The sequence below is a fragment of the Oreochromis aureus genome, linkage group 15, assembly GCF_013358895.1.
Source record: "Oreochromis aureus strain Israel breed Guangdong linkage group 15, ZZ_aureus, whole genome shotgun sequence".
Taxonomy (NCBI): domain Eukaryota; kingdom Metazoa; phylum Chordata; class Actinopteri; order Cichliformes; family Cichlidae; genus Oreochromis; species Oreochromis aureus.
In genome coordinates, this window is record NC_052956.1 from 16,093,153 (window position 1) to 16,107,561 (window position 14,409).

The window sequence follows — 14,409 nt, forward strand, 5'->3', positions numbered from 1 at the left end:
TGATTGCAAGGAATCCAGGTGCTTAAGTCGCAAAGCCTGAATCACAACATTCCCTCCACAACAGTGTGTCTTTTGCCAAAAAGTTCAACTTTTATATCTCAGAATATTATCCAAGAATTTTGTTCTGAGGTCTCTTGCAAACCTGAAACATGCCACAATGTGGTCGTGCGATGGCTTTCATTAACTTAAATTCTAAATGTGAACTCACTGGAAAAACTAGCAAGTTGTATTGATTTATGCATCTGTTTTTTTCCTGTTATGCTTGAGTTCTTCTTCACTAGGACTTCAGGATATATGGTGGATGCCAACTTCCAGTAGAGTAGCAACAGTCCTGTATTTCCTCCATTTATACACAGTTTCTTATTGTGGATTTATAAACGTCCAGGGACTGTATGCTTCACATACAGTTTCTCTATGATGCTCATTTTAAGTCCTTGGTTCAAACCAACGTATCTTTCTTTAGAGAGCAGGCGTTGTCAGTAAGAATGCTCTGTGTTTTTATTTAAAGAGCCTCACAGCTCTACAACCAACTCTTCCAATCCCTCTCTTCAGTTAGCCTTAACAGAAATCAGTAATGCAGAGGTTCATTTATTTATTTCTTCTGGTTTGCATCTGTGCAATTACAAAAAATACAACTGTTAGTGTGTCATCAGTTTAGTCAGATCCTGTTTGCCTTGACAATTCAGAAACCTTTTCTTGTACTATACTACAATGTATTCCTGTTTGTTGTGGGGGTTTTTTCTCCACAGACTGAAAATTGAGTTTGAGCTGAGGACAAAGGAGTCATCCGGTCTTATTTTCTACATGGCAAGAATCAACCATGCTGACTTTGTTTCCATACAGGTAACCATGTAATTTCCTATCACGTGCTTTTAGTTGTTTCTCTACTGTTGTTTGTCCTGTAGTATTTTTGTAGTTTAAGACTTAATGTCATAGAGGGATATAAAGGGTACGTTGCTGTTTTATTACTGTACCTGTTAAAGCTTTTGACACTTTTCAGTTATGTTTAATCTGGAAGAACAGCTCCCGCTTCTTATTTATGTGCCATGAAGTGCTCAAGTTTGTGTGTTTGTTTTCCAATTTGGGCCCAGTAGGTACACACTCTGAACTGCTTTTACAACTTAAAAGATTTCAGCTGATAAATTTCCAGTTTGATTTCTGTCTATGCTGTAGAACTGTATAGAGGCTAAAGCTGTATGTACTCTGTTTTACATGTCTGCTTGTTATTCTCCTTCATCTATCATGAAAACCCTTTTTTTATTCTTTAAGATCAAGAATGGTCAGGTTTGTCTGGGTTATGATCTTGGCCATGGAAACATATCTGACTGTGTCCCATACTCCATCAATGATGGGAGCTGGCATAAGGTACAACAGTTCTTAAGTTTTTAAACACATTTCTTCAATTATTTGAACAGCATCTCCTGTCTGGATTTTATCTGCATGACATCTTGTATGCAACATTAAGAGAAGATTAAAAATATTTACTGTTTCAGGAGCTTAACTGCAATTATCGTTTCTGGAATAAAAGTTCTGTTGCTTGTTGTTTTATAGCTCTTAAAAGAATTGTTTATAATAGAAAATCTGCACTTTCCTTATTAGGAATAACACTTTGTGTTACACTGCAATGCATACATTGGAAAAGTCACAGCATGTAAAGACAAGTTGTCAGTCTTCATACGTCCTAAGCAACATTGATGAAACTATCGGATGCTTGTGATTCTGTTACTTCACCATGTTCCTTTTTGTTCTTTCTCTGTCTCTGTTTTTGTTCCTAGATCAGTGTAACGCGTGACAGGCAGAGAGCCACGCTTGTTGTGAATAGGCGGTTCCAAAAAATGATGTCAAGTCCAAAGAAGGTGCTCAGAATAACTCATACATGTAGCAGAACACAATGCATGACCTGCAAAAGCTGTCATTTGCTCAAACTCCATTTCTAATACGTTACTCATTACTTGTCAGTGACATCAGAAATAGTCCTTGGAGCTGTACTATAAAGGAAGTTTATACATCCAAGGTGTTATTCCTTTTCTAGCTTCTTAACACTGGCAGTCCTGCCAAACAATAAGTGAACCTAGGGGTTCGATATCTAGCTACAGGCGCGTTTACGTGAAAGAATGGGTGTTGGCAGCATATGCTGCCAGGTCTGCTGGCTGCACAGTGGTGTATTTTATTCAAAACTTGCACTATAATATTTCAGAAATATGAAGAAGTTAAACACAGTATCTAAGCTGTAAGCATCACTAGCGTGCCAGCTGTAAGTGTCCATAGTGATGTACATGCTAAGAGGACCAGCTCCGTAACACTGAAACCTAGAATTAAAACTTACATCACTGAGCCCAAGTCCTGTTTCTGCCCTCTATCATCACAACGAGGTAGTCAAAGTCCTGCCAATATGTCATTCAGTAAATCATGAATTTAAACTATGGCTAACACAAAGTTTCACAATGCTTTATGTCAAAGATGTTGTACACAGGAATACAGGAAAACAAAATAAAGTGTTTTACAACACTGCATAGCACAAAGGAAAAAAAAATCAGAGGAAAAGACTTTGCATGCTGCGTTGGGAGAGGAAATATTTGTTCATATTTAGACTAGAAACTGTGGCCCAGCAAGGGGGTGTTTTTACTGTTTGCATTTCTAATTTTATATTTTTATGCTGTATTTTTGTGTCTTGTCAATTTTCTTTGTTATATCACCTTGACATGGTCATCCTGAGACACTTTACTATAATAATCAATTAATAACGTAGGAAGCAGACTGACAGAATTGGTTTTATTATCTGTACTAACAGAGATGAAATTGTGCATCAAAGTGACTGTGAGCACTGTAGAAATATTGCCTTAATGAACTGTGTTCTTGTTGCCAGGCTGACCTGTTAGATGTGGTGGGGATTCTGTACATTGGCGGATTACCACAAAACTATACCACAAAACGAATAGGACCGGTAAAAAACACAGAGCCACACACACACACACACACACACACACACACACACACACACACACACACACACACACACACGTGTGCAAGTCTTTCTTTGCATGTCAACACATGCCATCATATTTTCATTTCAATTCGGTGCTTCAGTTGTTTGTTTTCAGTTCAGTTGTTATCAGTTAATTGAAATAACTTGAGTGTCATTTCAGTATAAAAATTAAGAACTTCTAGCATGATTATCCAGTTTTCGAGGACTGACGTTAGTATCAGTCAGATTTTGAGTGATTTTTGTTCAACTAAAGTCATTTTTATTCTTTTTTTCTTTAAGATTCTCTATAGCATCAATGGATGTATTCGTGACCTTAGGGTGGCTGGAAGCCCTGTAGGAGGTGTTCCAGGTAATGGTTTGTATTGTATTTAATGAGTGCATATTGGTTTTAATGTCTCTTTTGTTTTTTGTTTTTTTTTTCCAGAAGAACACTGTTACGGCTTGATATACAAGATGGTATTTTTGAATGTACCCAAATTGTTTTTATTGACTTGCTCTCGTTCTATCAAGGTTCTTCTGAGTCCATGATTGACTTTAAACTAGACATGGCCACGCCCACATCCAGTCATATGGTTGGAAGGTGCTTCGTTGCTACTGAGACAGGCACTTATTTTGAGGGCACTGGCTTTCTAAAAGCAGGTGAGATGATGCTCAGAGCATGTACATGAAAGGGGAACATAAGATGAGATTTTTTTAATTTTATATTTTTTCTGGTCATGTTGTACATGCATAGAAATTACCTACCAATGACCTGATTTTGGTTCTTTTGCTATTTTATTTTATTATATATTGATCTGAATAAATTTTACTTATTGGAATGTCTTTGTACAAAATGTGCCTTCCATTTCTCACCAACAATTACTCTTTGTCTTTATCTAGTCTCATCCTATAGAGTGGGTCTGGATGTGTCTATAGCATTAGAGTTCCGAACCAGCAGAACCAGTGGAGTGCTTTTGGCAGTCAGTAATCAAGGCAATGATGGACTGGGGCTAGAAATTGTCGATGGCAAGGTACACAACACTCATTTATGGCTCAGTCACACCAAATATAGTGTGTATAGTAAATATAGGATAAGACCCTCCTTGTGACTAGAAAAAATCAGCAGGGATTGGACTGAATTTTTTCACCTTTGCTGACTGAATGCAAGTAGTTGTGGTGACCAGCTGGTTGTCCAGAGGTTAAACATGCAACGCCCTTAACCTTTGGTCAATCATTTTTGACCGATTGATCAGCAGCAAATCTTTGCTACTGTCTGATTTATAAATGCAAAAAAATTGCCAACACATCAATCAATCTGAGTCACTTTGCACCAATGAGCGCAATTTGTCTGTAACATGTCTCACAATAAGTTCCCTGTTGTTAGACACACTGAGGGACTCTGGTTGCCAACTGCTTCCATTGCCATATTAAAAACTGTATGCCATCTTACAATTAAATCACAGAAATCATGAATTTCTGAATTTCAGTTTCAAATCTATGAAGTTCTGGCTGAACTTTAAACATAAATACTTAATGTGAATTTCTGTGTAACAGATTTGCGATTATTACAAACAGATTGCATGTAATTAACACATTGAAGCCATTCAGTTGCAGACTGACACTGTTTTGTGCAGTTATGGTTGCAGACATAGCACCCATGTTCAAAACGGCCATTTCAGAGGCTGCTTTCAGTTTCACTGTACATGGTCTTAATAATTTTGTTCATGCTGCAATCTCCAGCCACTGTTGCACTGCGCAGTGGTTCTCAAACTTTTTACATCATTCCCCACGTGGCAGGAAGAAATATTTTCACGCCCCATCTAAACAAAATAATGACAGAAAAGCTGCAACTTGATTTAGATAATAAACTCATTCACAATGAATCATTCAGTAATTTTTGTTTTAAACTAACAACTTTCATTTTAAACAACTATTTGTATCTTTTGTCACTAGACTGCTTCATTAGTCTGCAACACTTCTTAAAAAGAGCAACAAGTTAAACAGAATGTGAGACATGGAAAAATAAAGTTCAGTCTTAGTCTTAGAAAAAAAAAGAAATCCAGAAACTTGTGAACAGAAATGAAAAATATATAATTTAGTGAGAGTTTAATGCTATTCACTCTTAGTGGCTGCAGTCAGCCTGTTTTTGACTGCAAAGCTGTGGCGGGGCGTGGACTGCGGCGTGGCTGCGGGGCAGACAGACGCACCTGTGCGGCATCCCCAGTCATGTCTCCCCGGCTTAGAACAGAATGAACTGGGTCCTGTTGTTGTTGTTGTTGTTGTTGTTGATATGCGTAGGCTGTAGCCGAAAAACTGCAGCCGAGTGTGTAAGTCGACAGGCGCAATATAGTGCCACTATAAACAATGGACGACAGACCCGACCACATGTTCGCACTTTTCACTACACTCCTTTATTGCGGCCCTTGAATTACGCATGCGGCTGCAGCTTTTCAGAGATGCAGCAGATGTGCATATTATTAACGTAACTGCTGCGAATTTCTTGTTCCGCTGTAAAAGTGATTCTGATGTTAAACATTAATTCCGCATGACTTTTCTGCCAGGTAACTTGCGCTCCACCTGTGAGAACTCCATTGGAGTGCACTAACGTGACTGTAGTATAAAGGAATAGTTCAGCATTTTGTGAAATGCACGTGTTTAAAAAACTCACACTATAATATTCCAGAAATATGAAGCAGTTCAACCCAGGCTTTTTTACTTATTTAACCAGGACAGCATAACTATCGAGATCAAAAATCTCTTTTACAAGAGTGTTAGTTTTCTAGCCAAGAAACACGGCAGCAAAGTGTTGCAAAAAACTGGTAACACACAGAAAAAAATACACTATAAAATAAGGCAATAAAAATAAAATACAAAAGCAACCAAAATGTATAAACGTCATCACCAATAAACCCTGAAAAATCAATAAAAGTAATTCCCACAAGTTTTTGATAAATGGAAGTCTGTCTAGATTTTAGTCCATTATAAAATAAAAATAAAAAAAATGCTGCTTAGAGGAAAAGGACATTGATACAAATTTGATCGTAAAAAAAACCCTGTAAAAAAACAGCAAAAATAACACAAAGGTAAAGAAACTCCAGAAAGAAAGCTTTTTTCCTTTGTGAGGTTTGGGCCCATCAAACATGTTCTTGGTCCATCTCCACAAATTGAGGATTTTTTTTTTTTTTTTTAAATAAACTTGTCACAAAAAGTAATTTTTACTTTCAAAGAATCATGAAATTAGTTTGACTACATGCAGTAAGCTTGTTTTTTTGTTTCCATTTGCCTTTCCCTCTCTCTTAGCTGCTCTTCCATGTTGACAATGGCGCTGGGCGCTTTACGGCGGTGCACATTCCTCAGGGAGAAGGCTTCTGTGATGGACAGTGGCACTCCGTCACCGCCACCAAGAAACGAAACAAGCTGGAGTTGGTGGTTGATGGGAAGCAGAGCGAAGCAGCCAGTCCGTATGCACAGTCTGTCACCTGTGACACCAGCGACCCCATATATGTTGGAGGATATCCTGGTATGAATGCCACCTACCTAAAATGATACTTGCACAAATGTAAATAAACATGCCAACACATTTACACTGCTGTTCATATGAATTGTTGTTAGCATATATAGAAAACATGTTATAGGAGAAGAGCCTGTTCAGGGATTATGGAGTAAATTTGATTATGTGTTTTTGTTTCTGTCTCAGCTGGAGTTCACCAGGCAGCTCTTTCTACCAGCACCTCTTTTAATGGTTGTATAAGAAACCTGAAGATCACCAAGTCTTCTAAGACCATGGAGGTGCACTTCAACAAGGCTCTGGAGATTAGAGGAGTCCAGCCTCTTTCCTGTCCCGCTGTCGCTGCCTAATTCTCCTTACTGCTTTTCAATAAGGTCTCAGCTTTCCCAAGGCACCTAATGCCAATTTATGTGCTGACCCATTTCCTCAGAGTGAATTTGTGTGTTAGCTGTGCAGTCATTACTCTTTTAAGCCCTGGAACTCATGACACGTTTCTCTGTTCCCAAATTAGTGTACCTTTACAGCCATTCATTAATTCATTTACTCACAATTCATTTGTTTGGTGTAAGTACCTAAAAAATAAGTGCCCAGCTCAGCTACACTTTTTGCATTGTAACATCAAAAATGTCTTTCTGAGCGTTTTTCTTCACTCAATTTAAAATATAAACAATAACAAGTCTAACCAAACAAGTATTCTGATGCTACCAACATGCGATATTGCAGTCCATCCATCTTCTTCTGCTTATCTGGGGCCGGGTCGCGGGGGCAGCAGCCTAAGGAAACCTCCCTCTCCCCAGCCATCTCCTCCAGCTTGTCTAGGGGAACACCAAGGCGTTGCCAGACCAGCCGAGAGTTATAATCTCCCCAGCATGTCCTGGGTCTGCCCTAGGGCCTCCTCCCGGTGGGACGTGCCCAAAACACCTCACCCAGGAGGCATCCTTGCCAGATGCCTGAACTGCCTCAACTGCCTCCTTTGGAGGAGCATCGGTTCTATTCTGAGCCCCTGCTGGATGGCTGAACTTCTCACCCTATCTCTAAGGGAGAGGCCAGCCACCCTTCGGAGGAAGTTCATTTCTGACGCTTCTTTCTTTCGGTCACTACCCACAGCTCATGACCATAGGTGAGGGTAGGGACGTGGATCGAACGGTAAATCGAAAGCTTTGCTTTTACACTCCACCCATCCCAGTTCTTCAAATATAATCTTAAACATCTACTAAGAAGTTGTCAGTTTATTATCAGACCAGCGCACAATGTGAAGCTCTGATCAATAAATTTGTAATGGATATAAAGTGAGTCTCACTGTGTTTGAGTTTGTCATCTAAGTATTAAAATCCAGCATTGCAATACATGTGCTTACAGTATTCAGATGCTGCTTTTCGGGATATTTTTTTGATGTTTTGAATAAGTTCAGTTTTGTCTTTTATCTTGAAAACAGTTGCACTGTGTACCAGGATTGTTGGTTTTGGTTTTTTTCCTGTCTGTTCTTCGGATACCTTCTTTCCTAAAAAACGGTTTAGAACATGGGAATTTTTGATCAATATGTTTTTAAGCAATAATGCACAAGAAACTGATCTCTCCCACAACTTGAGTATGCACTAAAAGCTTTACAACTATATGTAGAACATACACTAACAAATCACTAAAATATAAAAGTAAAAACATTTTTTTGATACTCGGGACAAAATGGTTTTATCCAGGAAGTGTACAGTTAGATCCATAATAATTTGGCCAGTCACTCATTTTTACCCCTTGACTGTAAAAGGCTGATAAGGTATTGCCGTCAACTTTATGAACACAAGAACTTGAGATTGAGGCAGTGTATGATTTCTAAATCAATACCACAGGTGCATCTAGTAAAAATCTCAGACAAGTTATCAGTGACTTTGACCTCAAGGTCTTTTCAGTTATTTGGCCACTCCTAAAGCTTTTACACTCTCTCGTGGATTTTTGTTTTTTCAGCCTCCTTTACCTGCACTGACATCTGCCTGTCATATTGACAGTCTGTTACCAAAATGAAGTTCAACATTTGGAATTAACGTGATTTATTCATCTGCTAAGTTTGTCATGGAATAACGAGGCAACAGCCTCAAACTGCTTGTCAAAATACTTTTGAGCCTCTCAAAATATTTCTAATACTTTTGCTGAACCTCATGAATTAAAGCTGAAAGTCTGTACTTGAATCACATATTGCTGGATTTGAAACCCACTGTAGTGGTGTACAGAGGGAAATCTAAAAAAAATATGCCTTATTTAAATATAACATGGAGAGGAAGAGGAAGATATAAAAGGTAAAAAAAAAAATTGTTTCTTAATAAAACATCCACCAGATGGAGCTATTGCACTTCACAGCTATTACTAAGATGGCAAGATACTAAAAAGCTCTTTGTAGCATTAGATGTAATAATCAGTCTTTATTTCCTAAGCATCAAATTCAAGAGGGACAACACTTTAAAGCTGTACTGTTTAACAGTTAGGTTTTAATAGTACATTTTTAAAGCGTACTTGTTGCCCAGCTGTAATGGTTTTGCTCCACGTGCCAGCAAATGAGAGAAGGTGAGACGTTTAACCAGCACTTACAACCCAAAGGACACTAGGGGGCAGTATGTAACCACAAAGTGCAAAGACGCACCTGTTAGCTGAAATTGCACTCAAAGTTCAAAATTTGGCATTTATTCCGGGTTCTTATTGGAAGTGTCATCTAATGCATTTTCTCTGTAAGAAGAAAGAAATGGACATGATGACATAAGGGTCCAAAACCCCATCTTTATTGTGCATTCCTCTTTTATTGTCATCTTTACATAAGGTGAAGAATGGTAAGAAGTCAGCCAAATAAACATTACTGTGGCTGCCTGCAGTGGAATGTTTAGAAGATAGAGTAAAGCCTAACCTTTATCCACCCACCCGTTTAAAGCAATACAACTGTTTGTAAACCTATCAACTTACCTTTTTATGACAAGATGTTGACCTCTGGGTGTCCACAATATATGTTTAGGGTAAAGTAATTATTGATTTGTATATTAAGAATATGTCCAAATGATCAGGTCAACACTGATTTTGGGATGCTTTCCAGGATACGTGTGGCCTTCGTGTTTGGTGCCCTTTACTTGGATTTAAAAGCAGACATTTCAGCTTGTGCTTGTACTAACTTCAGTATTAGTAGCTACTGTTGCACATACTAACACATACTATTGTACCAACTACAGTACTACATTACACAGCTATAAGTGCAGGGAGACAGACAAAAGCAGCAAGTGTGCTGATTTAAATGTGAGCGCACACGGTAACCAAGTAAACAGGCATTGGACATACAGAGGCATATCTTGTATCATACAATAGTAAGTTGATCTAAAAGCTTTAGTCAATCAGAAGGTGAGTGTACTACACCACCTGGCAGTCAATCGTCTGTAAACCGCTTTCCACGTTTCATTCCCTTATATCATCCTAGTGAATGATGAGATAAAACAGCTAGCTACAGCATTTAATCTAAGTCTCGTTTGACATCTGTCAAGGCATTCAAGCATTCCGTGTTTATATCACTGAAAGTAAAAGCAATAGCCTCTTCAGCTACTATATTAACATGAGTAGATAGAGAGAAACAACTGAGCCCGGCTTTCCTTAGTACAGCTGATTTTTGTAGAAACTTCCTAAGAGAAGTAGCATTGTTTATCATCTACACTGTGACAGCACTGGTGTCAGGTCTGGTGACTTATTGCATGCTGTCGGTCCGCTTGAACTGATCTGAGGTGAGTTTCACATGTGGTAGTAGTCCAATCCAGTGGTGTAAGCTTGTTTGGCGCCCTTATCCACCTCCCACAGCTACACAAGCACACCCCAGGGTCCTTTTCCACCTGCTTCCCATAGGTAAGCAGCTCTTCCGGGTATGGTTCCACCTATTCTTCATCCAGGCCTTGTCAGGATGACTGCATGAGGCCCGTCAGTCGTTTGCCCGTCAATGACTTGCCCTGGAAAAGAAGAGTCATCGTTTAAAGGTTTTTTCTCAAGATTTCTAAGGCGCTAAGGAGAAAAAGAAGAAGGACGACCTGCATGCACATACAGCTTTGTCTGCAAAAAATATATTAAACCTCAAGGTGAGAATACATTATATTAGCCCTGAAAAAAGGGGGAAAAAAACGGTAACACAATGAGAGATGCCTTAGGGAGCTCCAAGCTCGCCATATTAAGTCCAATAAGACTTAATGTTTATTTTTTTCTTCTTTGATATCAAGCTCATAATGTGTCTGCAGAGAAATGCATAGTTTGGTCACAGTTCCACGTCTTTGCACACCAAAGGCTTCATCCGTTGAACTGAAAGAAATGATGCATTTCATAAAGCAAAAACAAACATGGCAACACATGGGAAATGGCACCCCAAAGCGAACACTGAAGAACACAGAAATCACTCAAACCGCTTAGCTGTAATTTTACATTGTAATCATTTTGCATGCATCCTGCCTCTTCCCTTGTTCTCAGCCACACAGTTAGGCAAACTAATTTGTATAATGGACAGTCATTTATTACTCAATATGCCATTCTTTTAAACCATTGTTTAAAAAAAGAAAATGTCCCCTGAATTCCCAAATGCATGCAATGACTCCATCAAACTCTTTGTAGGTGCAAAATGATCTAATGACTGCAAAAAATACTTTAGCACAGATGTACAATTTAAAAAAAAAAAAAAAAGTTTGTTAAAGTAGCTGTAATAAATTTTCCATTTCTCTAGATTTACATCCAAAATCATTCTCATAACAATAAATAAATCTGACAGCAGCAGTGTGAAGTACAACTTAGTACAGTGCTTTGAGTTAAAACCAGACCCAGCGGGACACTCACCACACTGCGAGTGAACTTCTCCAGGGAGGTGCGTCGGCCCTGCTCCGTTTCAGGCTAGAGTCGAGCAAAAAGTAAAGAGTGTGAGAGTTCAACTCTTTCAAAGCCAAAATTGCATCTTTCACATTAAGAGTCAGTTCGCAAAAATTGCACAAGATTGCAGGCATATTTTTAAACATTATTGACATTACAGTAATTGCTGGAAAATACTATACCGTATTCCACTTTCTTTTCGAAAAAGGGCTGTTAGCGGTCGTCTCAGCAATTTAGCTGACTGAATGCGGTGCACCCCTCATGCCTCATTAATGCCTCTAGCAGGGCCAGCTCTGGCTCAGGAGGTAAAGCAGGTTGCCCATCAATCCAGTGTCAAATATGTCAAAATGCCCTTTGACATATTCACAAATTATACTCTATCTCAATGTGTGTGACTGTTACAGTGCTGTGTGTGCACTTTGAGCAGTCATTAAGTCACAAAGACTGCTCCACTTATCTCTACCAAGTAAAGTCGGGGAGCCTGCCTTAGTCCCAGCTTCACCGATGCTAATGTTCAATGATGCAGCTTCTGTATGTCCACAGAGAGTAATTCATAAATAGATGACAGAGTCACTTACTTTCTTCCTCGCCATCAGAAGGTCCTGGTACAGGTTGGAGCGTAGGAAACGTGAATAGCTGTCACTTTTCATCAGCTTGTAGATGTGGTCCTTAGAGGTCAGAAAGATGGGATACACGGCAAGTAAGAAGGAGAAGTTTGTTTTGGATGGATGGCGGTGCAATTCTGCTATGTTTATATATAACTATGTGTCAATGATGTACAAAACTTTCCAACTCAAGCAGAGTAAACTGAACAAGACCCTCTCAGCGGGAGAGGATGATTGAGGCACACTGCCAGGTAACTGACAGGAGAAATCTTTTCTTTATTTAACTCGTCCCATATAAGCCTGTGACACGAGACAAAATTTAATAGATGCTACACAGCGCCCAGTACTCCCATCCTCCCCCCCCCATGCCCATTTATCTCCCAATGAGGCGTATTCTCTGGAAATCACTCCACAATATAAAGCCATTAGTTGATACTGGTGAAGCATGTAGGAAAGACAAATGGAGCAGACAATAGTGTGGGACAGAGCTTCTGAAAGAAGCACAGAAGACCCACAGAGTTATAAAATAAACCAACTTAAGTTGGAATGTAGAATAGAGCCTTGTGGTTATACTCTTGACCTCAAGCAGGCCTGTTTGGAGTCAATCACATAACTGGGGAATCCTGATAAACAGGAAATGACTGAAGCTTATCCCAGCTGTCATAGTATAGGTCAACAGTCTATTGCAGGGCTAGCACATGGAGACAGACAACCATTCACACAATTAGGTCATTTAGAATTAAACTAACATGCAAGTCTTTGGACTTTGAGAGGAAGCTGGGATCATGGACCCATAGGGAAGCACGGCGGTGCAGTAGTTAGCATTGTTGTTGCCCAGCAACAAGGTCCTGGGTTCAAATCTGCTGACTGGCTGGGGCCTTGCTATGTAAGGCCGGTCTTCTTTACTTTTTCAAAAGTCACTCCAAAGGATATGAGGAGTGTATTTGCAGTGTAAATGTGTTGCAATCACTGATCAAAAATAGGGACATTTTTCTCAGTAGTGAGAGGACAGAATGAGGCAAACTGAAATAAATGCAATTTGCTACACGACTCCTTTTCTAGTATTCACTTAGTATTGTAGTTCACCTTTTATATTCTATGAGGACTACTGAATTTCAGTTCAGCCAGACAAGTTTCAGCTGGCATTTGCAAAAACGTTGCACAAATCTGGACAGGATTTTAAGAACAGGTTCTTTTTTTTTTCCCCTCGTGCTCTTTTGAATGTATTGCCAGTCACATAATTTCTATATGTAGGTTTAAAGAGGTTGATATATTGTTATATCAGCACCACTTTAAAACCCTGTGAAGTCCGACTGGTTTTATAATTTTCAAGTTCTAATAATTTTACTTGAGCTCAAATGCACTACGTGCTTCTCTGCTTCTCACCTGTGCGTCTTCGTAGCTGTATCGTCCAGGGTCCTTCAGGTTTTGGCTGGTGCGTTCGTAGCTGTGGGAGTCCAGGTTGATGGAGCTGGGCGCTCCCTCTGCCAGGAACTCTGCCCAGATGTCCTGTGCCCTCTGTGCGACTTCGTGCTGAGGTATCCTCTTTAACTCCTGTACAGCCAGCCAGAACCTGCAACAGCACAAATAGAAACACACATCAGTGGCATAGACCTTTAAATCTGCATGCTAAACATGTAACTGGTGATAACTTATCTTTAGATAGATTAGTGAGTTTAGGACAGTGAAAGCTATCTGTATGACTAGGGCGGTAAAATTAAAAGTGAAACCTTCCTGCAAAGTAAACAATTTTCTCGAAACATGTCAGTATCCAGAACATTGTCTTACATGTATTTGATTTCTTTCTTTCTAAAATGCTCTTAAAACTTTCTCCTCCTTTCCTTGACGACACATGAGAATAATTTTCTTTTAAATATTGACACAGAAAAAAAACTTAAACTGTGTTAAATACCAGGGGCAGCAGAGAAGCAGACTGCCTCCAATATTAGTTTCTATCTATATTGATCTGTGGACTGGTTTAGCAATATAGAGCGAAGCACCTCTGGGGCATGCTTTGCTCACTCGCTCTCTATTTCTCAATAACTGACACTCTCTCTTTCTGTGCCACTCCTCCAAAAGCTCCCTCATAAAACCAAAAGCAATTAAGGGTCCAGAAGAAGAGAACAACAGATGGAGGTGAGGAGACTGGTGGCGTAGCTGAAGGGTGAACAGCGATGTGAGTGTATGCCCTCCCGGTCTGCATCTCACCCTGCTTATGTGTGTGTGTCTCCCCCTGGCTCAGAGGTATCAACAACCTCCATACTATCAGTTCATCCCCAGACTCTCATTCCTAACACGTTTCTCTGTCTCTCTCGCTAGATTTCAGAGATGCTTCATCTCCGTCTCCCACCCACACACTATAAAAACACCCACTTATTGCTGCATAGGTGCATAAAGGACTAAATGTGACAGTGCCTAGTGTGTAAATTTGTATTTAATGTGAGCTGTAAACCATTACAAGAACAAGTCAA

General features: G+C 39.5%; 2 protein-coding genes across 8 annotated transcripts in view; one reads left to right on the forward strand and one right to left on the reverse strand.

Moving 5' to 3' along the window:
- Positions 1-7,760, forward strand: part of lama2 (laminin, alpha 2) — a 202,470-nt gene extending 194,710 nt beyond the window's left edge. For all 7 annotated transcript variants that reach the window (XM_039599289.1, XM_039599293.1, XM_039599291.1 and 4 more), the window contains 9 exons: positions 750-843; positions 1,270-1,365; positions 1,776-1,856; positions 2,867-2,944; positions 3,266-3,335; positions 3,497-3,625; positions 3,866-3,996; positions 6,266-6,485; positions 6,663-7,760. In XM_039599289.1, the coding sequence (XP_039455223.1) occupies positions 750-843; positions 1,270-1,365; positions 1,776-1,856; positions 2,867-2,944; positions 3,266-3,335; positions 3,497-3,625; positions 3,866-3,996; positions 6,266-6,485; positions 6,663-6,823 (1,060 nt within the window). In that variant the 3' untranslated portion in view covers positions 6,824-7,760. The remainder of the gene's footprint in view (positions 1-749; positions 844-1,269; positions 1,366-1,775; positions 1,857-2,866; positions 2,945-3,265; positions 3,336-3,496; positions 3,626-3,865; positions 3,997-6,265; positions 6,486-6,662) is intronic.
- A 1,462-nt stretch (positions 7,761-9,222) lies between these two features.
- Positions 9,223-14,409, reverse strand: part of rgs6 (regulator of G protein signaling 6) — a 93,932-nt gene continuing 88,745 nt past the window's right edge. The window contains exons 15-18 of the mRNA XM_031730255.2: positions 13,325-13,511; positions 11,912-12,001; positions 11,304-11,357; positions 9,223-10,435 (exon numbers count right to left, since the gene is read on the reverse strand). Coding sequence (XP_031586115.1) covers positions 10,385-10,435; positions 11,304-11,357; positions 11,912-12,001; positions 13,325-13,511 — 382 coding nt within the window. The 3' untranslated portion in view covers positions 9,223-10,384. The remainder of the gene's footprint in view (positions 10,436-11,303; positions 11,358-11,911; positions 12,002-13,324; positions 13,512-14,409) is intronic.